This window comes from Leucopleurus acutus (genome assembly GCF_964270905.1).
Source record: "Leucopleurus acutus genome assembly, chromosome: 6".
Classification (NCBI taxonomy): domain Eukaryota; kingdom Metazoa; phylum Chordata; class Mammalia; order Artiodactyla; family Delphinidae; genus Leucopleurus; species Leucopleurus acutus.
Window position 1 is genome coordinate 85,826,797 of NC_139149.1, and position 13,142 is coordinate 85,839,938.

The window sequence follows — 13,142 nt, forward strand, 5'->3', positions numbered from 1 at the left end:
TGGCCTCTCCCGTTGTGGAGCGCAGGCTCAGCGGCCATGGCTCACAGGCCCAGCCGCTCCGTGGCACGTGGGATCTTCCCAGACAGGGGTACAAACCCCTGTCCCCTGCATCCGCAGGCGGACTCTCAACCACTGCGCCACCAGGGAAGCCCCTCCTTTTCTTCCTTTTTAAAAAACTTCTCCCTTGTCATCATGCCTTCCTGCCTACCTTCCTTCCTTTCACGAAAGAACACTCATTTAATGTGAATGCTTATTTGAGGCTTACTTGAAATAGCCAAATAATTGTATATTTTTTCTCCTTTTGTTAAGATTACATCACTGTCATTGTGATATAAAAATTTAAAGTAATTACCAATATGGGCACTGCAAAATGATTTGACATAAATGGTCTTTATCTTATAGGAATAACCACATTAAAAGCATAAGAAAAGGATATAAAGTCAGTTAAACCAGCATTGGACAAATTTATGAAATGGAACTATTTAATAAAAACAGATTAGTAGTGGGGTTGAATTTTTTTGCTTTAAAAACAGTAAGCATTTAAAAATAGTTTAATTTTAAAATATAATGAAATATATTAATAATTATTTAGATTACCTACACATCAATTAGTTATTACTTAGAAGTATATTTTCCAGTTAATTGGAAGTACGGAGTACTCAAAGTGTTTTTCTGGAAATAGCAGTGATTGCAGTAGTATCACATATTATTGGAACCATGGAACTTTTAATTTCTATTATTGGAACTTCGGCCACATTTTTAAAAAATCCTAATCCAGAATTTCTGGGTTTTCGAAGCATGTCTGACTAAAATGATTTTTGTATCAGCTTTAGTTAGTACGTTGCTATCAGCAACATTTTTTGAACAGTTACTGATTCAAAGAATATCTGTTGCTTTTGGACTGATAAATAATAAAATGCAATATCAGATGTTTGAAAAATAAGACAATTAAATCTTGTTTGAAGAATATTATTATAATAGAAATATAGGATGAATTGAAATAGTACTAGAAAGAATTTAAAAAGGAAAAAGAAATTGGGGGTTACTTTTAAATGTATACAGAATTTCAGTTTAGGAAGATGGAAAAAGTTCTGGAGATGGATGCACAACATTGTGAATGCACCTAGTGCCACAGAACTGTACACTCAGAAATGGTTAAAATGGTAAATTTTATGTTATGTACATTTAACCAAAATTTAAAATAAAAATAAAGGAAAAAGAAGAGAGTTGCAATAAGATACCCTGTAATCTTCGGTATGGAAATGGGGAGGAAGAGGCATATGTGAGAGAAAATGTAGAAAAGGAAGCTGTGGTTCTGGTTAGCCATTGGAAGACAGTCTAGGGAGTTGAGAAATACTGAGAGGTCTGAGAAATAGGGTGGCAGCCAGGAGCTTAGGAAAGAGTACTGGTTTACATTGGAAAGATGAGTTAATTGTGGGGACTTTGGGTTGGGGTATTGATAGACAACTAAAAAAAATTTAATTGAAGAGCTTAAAAGAATGAAGAATTTAAGATTAAAATGATATTTGGGAATTAGCTACATAGAGATGGTAATTGAGAATTTATAAGTGGATGCAGTCCCCTAAAAGAATAAATGAAGAGAGAGAAACATTGGTGAGTAAATACTGAATATTAGGTGACCTCCCCCTCTCCCATCATAGGAAAACAAATGGACATAGAAGACAAATGGACAGAAAAATAGTGAGGAAACTGAGAAATCTTACTATCTTGGGAGTCAGTGTTAGAAAGTATTAAGAACCAATATTAGTAGAAACATGGAATTGAAAGGTCAAAAGGAAGTGGAACTGAGGAATGATCTTGGAATTTGAATAGGAGGAGGTCATTGGTATTCTTAGAGGAGTTTCTGTGGAATAGGGAAGACAGAAATATTACAGGGTGTAGGAGGAAAAGAGTGCTAAAAAAGCACAGGCAGAGGATACAGGGTACTTCTAAAATTTTTAACAGTGAAATGGGGTGTAAGTTGAAAAAAAGTTTTCCACAAACATAAGAATAAGCCTAAAGAATAGCATATATTAGTGGAAAAATTCTTATAAAATATTTTTTAAACTTCTATGATAGAACTCCAAATACAAGACATGCTTTTATTATTATTACATTTTATTGAATGGAAGCAGTTTGTTATAAAGGCTGCCTCTCTCTGCAAAATATTAACAATATAAATGAATTAGGATCTATATTACAAAGGAAGAGCAGGAAAGAAGGAAGAAAAACAGAAGGCAAGAGAAAGAAAAAGGAGGAAGAGAACAAGCATAATTTAAGAAGGGGATTAAAATGTTCCTAACTGCTTAGAGACATAATTAACAAGAAACAGATGAGAACCGTGAAGATTTAGTAGAAATTTATAATTCTTAATGTCATTCCATTTCCAAAACAAGATTGTGCATCAGTTTTATTTAGCAAGTTTTCTAATTATAATTTACACCCGATTAAAACAGATAAGTAAAATTGTATTAAATATTTATTTATTCTATTGAAGAGCATTTGAGGAAAAAATAACACTTGGAAGGTGTGTATGTGTGTTGTGTATATGTCTCAGAAAGACAAAAGAGATATATTAGTAAGTATCTTACAGTTCACAGATGGTATGGGTTGAGGGTTTATCATATGAGATTTCATGAAAGAAAGTGATACACTAACTGGCAGGATGAAATACTTTAGTTTTGTCTTTCAAGTTCAGTGTTGATAGTTATTGATCAGAAATAAGTATCTGCTTAAATCTTTGTAGAATATGTGAAAATACCATTTGTATTTATAGATAGTTCAATATTCCAAAAACTTTGGGCTATGCTACATAAATTATAGAATTACTCTTTGTAAATCTTTTTTAATATTGGTGGAGGGCAAGTGTATAGATTTTTTTTAAAATATTCAAATTGAAGCATAAAACTTCAATTACATGCTTTGTAATGTACTTTCTATCTGGGTCGTTACAAATTTTGTATTGTCTTCACGTGAGTGAGATAAGGAAGGCAGACATTTCCATTTTGCTGACAGGAAAACTGAAACACAGAATAGATAAACGGCTTTTCCTAGGTAGAGATGAAGCCAAGATTAGAACCTAAATGCCTTACCTCCTTCCTGGTATTCTTTCTTCTAATTTATCTTGTCATTTTAATGGTATTGGGGGAGGGACAAGGAGACAGGAAGAGTCTATTTCTCTTGTGTTCTTTGCCAAGATTTTGACTAAACGATTGGTTTTCTAAATGTTGGTCCCAGAGGTCTTCTTTGTGGCTCAATATGTTAATTAAGTTTAATTTGACAACATTTTGTAAAAATCATGTCTTTTATCACAAGCTGCTGATTGTGCATATTGGTGATGAATAGGGTTATTAAACAGTGGTAGAATAGTTAATGATATTTTAAAATCCTTGATCTAGGTACTACTTATTAAGGGGAAAAATCAGTTTATTGACTTTTTGTCAAATGGTCATTATCATAAAAATTTTTTTGACATATGAAAAATCTGGCTAGACTATAATAGAGTCAATGATGTAATGAGACATGACTGTACCACCCACTCATTTATATTTAGTTCTGCAGACATGTTTGTTGTACTAGATCTTGGACTTTCTCCTCATATTCACCACCCTCAATCCCAGTATGGGATAAGAATTCAGTTTTAAGTGTTAAACCTCATGTATATAATAATGTCTACCCCCACCCCCAAATTCACTAATACTAGAAACCATTTAAAAATAGCTGCCCATTATTGTAACTACCATCTAATTTATAACAAACATTTAATTTATCAAACAAAGACTATTCTAAATAGAGCTTTTACTAATAGTGCATAAAACCCACAACAGGGTCTCTTTATAATTATAAATTTTACTCTTATCTTTTTTTAAAAAAAAATACACAGGTGAATCTGTACCAGAATACCAGATGGCTTTTCAGACAGAGGTTGGAAACCATCCCACTTTTGAAGATATGCAGGTTCTGGTGTCTAGGGAAAAACAGAGACCCAAGTTCCCAGAAGCTTGGAAAGAAAATAGCCTGGTAAGGAAAAACTAAATTATTGAAAAAGAGGACTTATGATGAAGATGTTCAAATGTTGCTTGAAGAAAAAATAGATTGCTAATAATGGTAATGGTTTTTAGAGTTGTCTACTGCCAGAAATACAACTTACTTGATTTGTATGCTATTATATATTTTCAAAGAGGCACTAACTGTTGTGTCTGAAGTTTGCTACATTGGGTAACAGCTAGAATAATTAACATGATAATATTTTAAATATTATTGAAATTCCATTCCATTTATCCTCTTGAGAGTGGTACCAAAAATGTTAATTAGTGCAGACTTACATATTCAAGGACTAATAGAAATTTAAACTGCACCAAAAAGAAAGCAAGGTACCACATATAAATTCTGCTTATTAAAAATGCAGTTCACAACGCTGAAATATTTTCAGAGGCTCCTGCCATTTCAGTAAATTGTTGCTACAACACTAAAAACATCTTACAGACATTTGCATACAAGACATACATCCACACACTCTCACACTTTCTCATTTTTTTTAACATGAGTAGGATCATCCACTGTCATTTCTGAAGCTTATTTTTTCACTTAGTTTTTCATGCCAGTACATATATAGATGTATCGCTTTCTGTCCATTTGATCAGCATTCCATTATATGTCATAATTATTGAATTGCCCTCTTATTAATGACAGTACCCTGTATTTCTTATTTTAAACAACTATTTTTTAAATTTAATTTTATTTATTTTTGTATACAACAGGTTCTTATTAGTCATCCATTTTATACATATTAGTGTATACATGTCAATCCCAATCTCCCAATTCATCACACCACCCCACTACCACCACCACCACCACTTTCCCCCCTTGATGTCCATACGTTTGTTCTCTACATCCGTCACTCAATTTCTGCCGTGCAAACCGGTTCATCCGTACCATTTTTCTAGTTTCCATATACATGCGTTAATATATGATATTTGTTTTTCTCTTTCTGACTTACTTCACTCTGTATGACAGTGTCTAGATCTATCCATGTCTCTACAAATGACCCAGTTGCGTTCCTATTTATGGCTAAGTAATATTTCATTGTATATATATACCACATCTTCTTTATCCATTCGTCTGTCAATGGGCATTTAGGTTGCTTACACGACCTGGCTATTGTAAATAGTGCAGCAATAAACATTGGGGTGCATGCGTCTTTTTTAGTTATGGTTTTCTCTAGGTATATGCCCAGTAGTGGGATTGCTGGGTCATATGGTAATTCTATTTTTAGTTTTTTAAGGAACCTCCATACTGTTCTCCATATTGGCTGTTATCAATTTACATTCCCACCAACAGTGCAAGAGGGTTCCCTTTTCTCCACACCCTCTCCAACATTTGTTTGTAGATTTTCTGATGATGCCCATTCTAACTGGTATGAGGTGATACATCACTGTAGTTTTGATTTGCACTTCTCTAATAATTAGTGATGTTTAGCAGCTTTTCATGTGCTTCTTGGCCATCTGTATATCTTCTTTGGAGAAATGTCTATATAGGTCTTCTGCCCATTTTTGGATTGGGTTGTTTGTTGTTTTAATATTGAGCTGCATGAGCTGTTTATATATTTGGGAGATTAATCCTTTGTCTGTTGATTCGTTTGCAAATATTTTCTCCCATTCTAAGGGTTGCCTTTTCGTCTTGTTTATGGTTTCCCTTGCTGTGCAAAAGCTTTTAAGTTTCATCAGGTCCCATTTGTTTAGTTTTGTTTTTATTTCCATTATTCTAGGAGGTGGATCAAAAAAGATCTTCCTGTGATTTATGTCAAAGAGTGTTCTTCCTATGTTTTCCTCTAAGAGTTTTATAGTGTCCAGTCTTACTTTTAGGTCTCTAATCCATTTTGAGGGTTTTTTTGTGTATGGTGTTAGGGAGTGTTCTAATTTCATTCTTTTACATGTGGCTGTCCAGTTTTTCCAGCACCACTTAATGAAGAGACTGTCCTTTCTCCATTGTATATCCTTGCCTCCTTTGTCATAGATTAATTGACCATAGGTGTGTGGGTTTATCTCTGGGCTTTCTATCCTGTTTCATTGCTCTATATTTCTGTTTTTCTGCCAGTACCATATTGTCTTGATTACTGTAGCTTTGTAGTATATTCTGAAGTTAGGGAGTCTAATTCCTCCAGCTCCATTTTTTTCTCCTCAAGACTGTTTTGGCTATTTGGGGTCTTTTGTGTCTCCATACAAATTTTAAGATTTTTTGTTCTAGTTCTGTTAAAAATGCCATTGGTAATTTGATGGCTATTTCATTGAATCTGTAGATTGCTTTGGGTAGTATAGTCATTTTCACAATAGAGATTCTTCCAATCCAAGAGGATGGTATATCTCGCCATTTGTTGGTATCATCTTTAATTTCTTTCAACAGTGTCTTTTTTTTTTTTTTTTTTTTTTTTTGCTGTACGTGGGCCTCTCACTGTTGTGGCCTCTCCTGTTGTGGAGCACAGGCTCCGGACTCGCCGCCTCAGCGGCCATGGCTCACGGGCCCAGCCGCTCCGCGGCATGTGGGATCATCCCAGACCAGGGCACGAACCCGTGTCCCCTGCATCGGCAGGCAGACTCTCAACCACTGCGCCACCAGGGAAGCCCTCAACAATGTGTTATAGTTTTCTGCATACAGGTCTTTTGTCTCCCTGGGTAGGTTTATTCCTAGGTATTTTATTCTTTTTGTTGCAGTGGTAAATGGGAGTGTTTCCTTAATTTCTCTTTCACATTTTTCATCATTAGTGTATAAGAATGCAAGAGATTTCTGTTCATTAATTTTGTATCCTACAACTTTACCAAATTCATTGATTAGCTCTAGTAGTTTTCTGGTGGCATCTTTAGGATTCTCTATGTACAGTATCATGTCATCTGCAAACAGTGACAGTTTTACTTCTTTTCCAATTTGTTTTCCTTTCATTTCTTTTTCTTCTCTGATTCCCGTGGCTAGGACTTCCATAACTATGTTGAATAATAGTGGTGAGAGGGGACATCCTTGTCTTCTTCCTGATGTTAGAGGAAATACTTTCAGTTTTTCACCATTGAGAATGATGTTTGCTGTGGGTTTGTCATATATGGCTTTTATTATGTTGAGGTAGGTTCCCTCTATGCCCACTTTCTGGAGAGTTTTTATCATAAATGATGTTGAATTTTGTCAAAAGATTTTTCTGCATCTATTGAGATGATTATACGGTTTTTATTCTTCAATTTGTTAATATGGTGTATCACATTGACTGATGTATCAATTTGTTAATATGGTGTATCACAATGTATCACATTGACTGATTTGCATATATTGAACAATCCTCGCATCCCTGGGATAAATCCCACTTGATCATGGTGTATGATCCTTTTAATGTGGTGTTGGATTCTGTTTGCTAGTATTTTGTTGAGGATTTTTGCATTTATATTCATCAGTGATATTGCTCTATAATTTTCTTTTTTGTAGTATTTTTGTCTGGTTTTGGTATCAGGGTGATGGTGGCCTCATAGATTGAGTTTGGGAGTGTTCCTTCCTGTGCAGTTTTTTGGAAGAGTTTATGAAGGATGGGTGTTAGCTCTTCTCTAAATGTTTGATAGAATTCACCTGTGAAGCCATCTTGTCCTGGGCTTTTGTTTGTTGGAAGATTTTAAATCACAGTTTCAATTTCATTACTTGTGATTGGTCTGTTTATATTTTCTATTTCTTCCTCATTCAGTGTTGGAAGGTTATACCTTTCTAAGGATTTGTCCATTTCTTCCAGGTTGTCCATTTTATTGGCATAGAGTTGCTTATAGTAGTCTCCTCGGATGCTTTGTATTTCTGCGGTCTGTTGTAACTTCTCCTTTTTCATTTCTAGTTTTAAGTCCTCTCCCTCTTTTTCTTGATGAGTCTGGCTAATGGTTTATCAATTTTGTTTATCTTCTCAAAGAACTAGCCTTTAGTTTTATTGATCTTTGCTATTGTTTTCTTTGTTTCTATTTCATTTATTTCTGCTCAGATCGTTATGATTTCTTTCCTTCTGCTAACTTTGGGTTTTGTTTGTTCTTTCTCTAGTTCCTTTAGATGTAAGGTTAGATTGTTTATTTGAGATTTTTCTTGTTTCTTGAGGTAGGCTTGTATAGCTATAAACTTCCCTCTTAGAACTGCTTTCGCTGCATCCCATAGGTTTTGGATCATCATGTTTTCATTGTCATTTGTCTCCAGGTATTTTTTAATTCCTCTTTGATTTCTTCAGTGATCTTGTGGTTATTTAGTATCATATTGTTTAGCCTCCATGTGTTTGTGTTTTTACGTTTTTTTTCTGTTGAATTCATTTCTAATCTCATAGCATTGTGGTCAGAAAAGATGCTTGATATGATTTCAATTTTCTTAAACTTACTGAGGCTTGATTTGTGACCCAAGATGTGATCTATCCTGGAGAATGTTCCATGCGCACTTGAGAAGAGAGTGTAATCTGCTGTTTTTGGATGGAATGTCCTATAATTATCAATTAAATCGACCTGGTCTATTGTGTCATTTAAAGCTTCTGTTCCCTTATTTATTTTCGTTTTGGATGATCTGTCCATTGGTATAAGTGAGGTATTAAAGTCCCCCACTATTATTGTGTTACCGTCGATTTCCTCTTTTATAGCTGTTGACATTTGCCTTATGTGTTAAGGTGCTCATATGTTGGGTGCATATATATTTATATTTGTTATATCTTCTTCCTGGATTGATCCCTTGATCATTATGTAGTGTCTTTCCTTGTCTCTTGTAACATTCTTTATTCTAAAGTCTATTTTATCTGATATTAGTATTGCTACTCCAGCTTTCTTTTAATTTCCATTTGCATGGATTATCTTTTTTGATCCCCTCACTTTCAGTCTGAATGTGTCCCTAAGTGTGAAGTGGGTCTCTTGTAGACAGCATATATATGGGTCTTGTTTTTGTATCCATTCAGCAAGCCTGTGTCTTTTGGTTGGAGCATTTAATCCATTCACGTTTAAGGTAATTATCGATATGTATGTTCCTATTACCATTTTCTTAATTGTTTTGGGTTTGTTTTTGGAGGTCCTTTTCTTCTCTTGTGCGTCCCACTTAGAGAAGGTCTTTTAGCATTTGTTCTGGAGCCGGTTTGGTGGTGCTGCTTTCTCTTAGCTTTTGCTTGTGTGTAAAGCTTTTGATTTCTCCATCGTATCTGAATGAGATCCTTGCCGGGTAGAGTAATCTTGGTTGTAGGGTCTTCCCTTTCATCACTTTAAGTATATCATGCCACTCCCTTCTGGCTTGTAGAGTTTCTGCTGAGAAATTAGCTGTTAACCTTATGGGAGCTCCCTTGTATATTATTTGTCATTTTTCCCTTGCTGCTTTCAATAATTTTTCTTTGTATTTAATTTTTGCCAATTTTATTACTATGTGTCTCAGCATGTTTTTCCTTGGGTTTATCCTGTATGGGACTCTCCTGGACTTGGGTGGCTATTTCCTTTCCCATTTGGGGAAGTTTTCAACTCTAATCTCTTCAGATACTCTCTCGGGTGCTTTCTCTCTCTCTTCTCCTTCTGGGACCCATATAATGCGAATGTTGGTGCATTTAATGTTGTCCCAGAGGTCTCTTAGGCTGTCTTCATTTCTTTTCATTCTTTTTCTTTATTCTGTTCCGCAGCAGTTTATTCCACCATTCTATCTTTCAGGTCACTTATCCGTTCTTCTGCCTCAGTTATTCTGCTCTTGATTCCTTCTAGTGTATTTTTCATTTTAGTTATTGTATTGTTCATCTCTGTTTGTTCGTTCTTTAATTTTTCTGTGGCTTTATTAAACCTTTCTTGCATCTTCTCTGTTTTTGCCTCCATTGTTTTTCCGAGGTCCTGGATCAACTTTACTATCATTATTCTGAATTCTTTTTCTGGAACGTTGCCTATCTGCACTTCATTTAGGTTTTTTTCTGGGGTTTTATGTTGTTCCTTCATCTGGTACATAGCCCTCTGCCTTTTCATCTTGTCTGTCTTTCTGTGAATGTGGTTTTTGTTCCACAGGCTGCAGGATTGTAGTTCTTCTGGCTTGTGCTGTCTGCCCTCTGGTGGATGAGGCTACTTAAGAGGCTTATGCAAGTTTCCTGATGGGAGGGACTGGTGGTGGGTAGAGATGGCTGTTGCTCTGGTGGGCAGAGCTCAGTATAACTTTAATCTGCTTGACTGCTGATGGGTGGGGCTGGGTTCCCTCTCTGTTGGTTGTTTGGCCTGAGGCAACACAACACTGGAGCCTACCCGGGCTCTTTGGTGGGGCTAATGGCGGACTCTGGGAGGGCTTACACCAAGCAGTACTTCACACAACTTCTGCTGCCAGTTTCCTTGTCTGCACAGTGAACCACAGCCACCCCCCACCTCTGCAGGAGACCCTCCAACACTAGCAGGTAGGTGTGGTTCAGTCTCCCCTGGGGTCACTGCTCCTGCCCCTGAGTCCCGATGCACACACTACTTTGTGTGTGCCCTCCAAGAGTGGAGTCTCTGTTTCCCGTAGTTCTGTCGAAGTCCTGCAATCAAATCCCTGTAGCCTTCAAAGTCTGATTCTCTAGGAATTCCTCCTTCTGTTGCCGGAACCCCAGGTTGGAAAGCCTGACAGGGGGCTCAGGACTTTCACTCCAGTGGGTGGACTTCTGTGGTATAAGTGTTCTCCCGTCTGTGAGTCAGCCACCCATCAGCTATGGGATTTGATTTTACTGTGATTGCACCCCTCATGCTGTCTCATTGTGGCTTCTCCTTTGTCTTTGGCTGTGGGGTATCTTTTGTGGTGAGTTCCAGTGTCTTCCTGTCAATGATTGTCCAGCAGCTAGTTGTGATTCTGGTGTTCTCGCAAGAGGGAGTGAGAGCACGTCCTTCTACTCCACCATCTTGATTCCAATCTCTACAAGTAATTTCTTGATTATAGTTAAAGAACAAAAATGAGAAAGTTTTCATTAAGCAATATACATCATTTTACTACATATTTTCACATTTTAATTGTAGGTTGTCTTGATAGGATTAGTATATTTTCATTCTGGATCCAGGGGTCGTGGCATGTTGGACAAAAGCTAGAGAGATTTTATATGTTTCCAGGTAGATTTAGATTGAGTATTTTTTCCATTGGTCATCTTTGTTAGTAGATTACCTACAAGGTAGGCTTCTGCTTCAAATGAGATTGAAATCTTCAGGTATGAGACAGTTGAAGACCTATTCCCAAGCTCATATGCTCAAGATTGCCACCAATCTGTAGTCCCTGCTGTGGGAACTGGGACAGATTTTTAAGAGGTCCCTGACGTTAGGTGAGAGGCTGAATCCTTTATCAGGATTCATTAGATGTGCCAGCCTCATAGTACAGTACACTTCAAAGAAAAGTCTCATTGTGAAATTTTATCTAGTAAAATACAACTTCATCTGCCTTAAATTGTTTTATTTCATCAGTGAAATTGGACTCCTTTTTCTGAAGTATCTCTTAGCAATCCTACCGTTGCGGGATATGCATATTTTTCTGAAAACTTTTTAGTTTCAATTTAGATGAGGTTGCTGAGTAAGAAATAAGTAGTATTTGGTTCACTTCCAATTAATCCATTTAAAATCTAATGTGCTACGGTCAGTAGAACTGTTGCTTCTATGCAATGAGAATCCAGTACTAGAGTTAGATAGCAAATACATAGTTTTATAAAATGAGAAATATACCCCCCCCCTTTTTTTTTTTTTTTTTGCAGTACACGGGCCTCTCACTGTTTTGGCCTCTCCCGTTGCGGAGCACAGGCTCCAGTCGTGCAGGCTCAGCGGCCTTGGCTCACGGGCCTAGCCACTGTGCGGTATGTGGGATCTTCACAGGCTGGGGCACAAACCTGTGTCCCCTGCATCAGCAGGCAGACTCTCAACCACTGCGCCACCAGGGAAGCCCTGTAGTTACTTAAAAAAAATTTTTTTTTATTAATTGATTTGTTTTATTTATTTATTTATTTTGGCTGCGCTGCGTCTTCATTGCTGTGCATGGGCTTTTCTCTAGTTGCGGCGAGCAGGGGCTACTCTTCATTGTGGTGCTCGTGCTTCTCATTGTGGTGACTTCTCTTGTTGTTGAGTGTGGGCTCTAGATGCGTGGGCTTCAGTAGTTCTGGCACGTGGGCTTAAGTAGTTTTGGCTCATGGGCTCTAGAGCACAGGCTCAGTAGTTGTGGTGCCTGGACTTCATTGCTCCATGGCATGTGGGATCTTCCCTGACCAGGGATTGAGCCCGTGTCCCCTCCATTGGCAGGTGGATTCTTAACCACTGCGCCACCAGGGAAGTCCCCTATATAGTTACTTTACCAGTGTTCTTTAGTTCTTTATATGGCTTCAAGTTATTGTCTAGTGTCCTTTCACTTGAGCCTGAATGACTCCCTTTAGCATTTCTTTCTTTCTTTTTTTAAAAATTTATTTATTTTTGGCTGCATTGTGTGTTCATTGCTGTGTGCAGGCTTTCTCTAGTTTCAGCGAGCAGGGGCTACTCTTCCTTGCACAGGCTTCTCATCACAGTGGCTTCTCTTGTTGCGGAGCACAGGCTGTAGGTGAGTTGGCTTCAGTAGTTGTAGCATGCAGGCTCAGTAGTTGTGGCACTCAGGCTTAGTTGCTACATGGCATGTGGGATCTTCCCAGACCAGGGCTCAAACCCTTGTCCCCTGCATTGGCAGGCGGATTCTAATTTCTCTTTCACTATTGAAGGATAGTTTTCCCTGATATAGAATTCTTGGGAATTCTACAGAAAACACTTGTTTTCTTTCAGCACTTTAAACAATGTCATACCATTGCCTTCTGACTTCCATGGTTTCTAACGAGAGATTAACTGTTACCTTTTTTGAGGATCCCTTATACATTTCAAGTTGCTTCTCTTGCTGCTTCATGAGTCTGTCTTTATCTTTGGCTTTTTATAATTTGATTATAATGTGTCTCAGTATGGAACTCCGCTTTGAGTTCCTTGAGTTTCTTGGATGTGTAGACTCATTTCTTTTATTAAATTTGGGAAGTTATTGACGATTATTTCTTCAAATATTCTTTCTCCAATTTCTCTTCTTCTGGGGCTCTCATAATGTGTATTTTGGTGCGATTAACGGTGCCTCACAAGTTTTATAGGCTGTGTTCATTTTCTTCATTCTTTTTCTGTTTCTGCTTCTCAGATTGCATA

At 37.1% G+C, this 13,142-nt stretch overlaps 1 protein-coding gene across 1 annotated transcript in view; it reads left to right on the top strand.

The window, feature by feature from the left end:
* The window catches only part of BMPR2 (bone morphogenetic protein receptor type 2), a 200,716-nt gene that overhangs the window by 166,988 nt on the left and 20,586 nt on the right, over positions 1-13,142 (top strand). Inside the window, exon 10 of the mRNA XM_082840798.1 lies at positions 3,884-4,020. Within this exon, the coding sequence (XP_082696924.1) occupies positions 3,884-4,020 (137 nt within the window). The remainder of the gene's footprint in view (positions 1-3,883; positions 4,021-13,142) is intronic.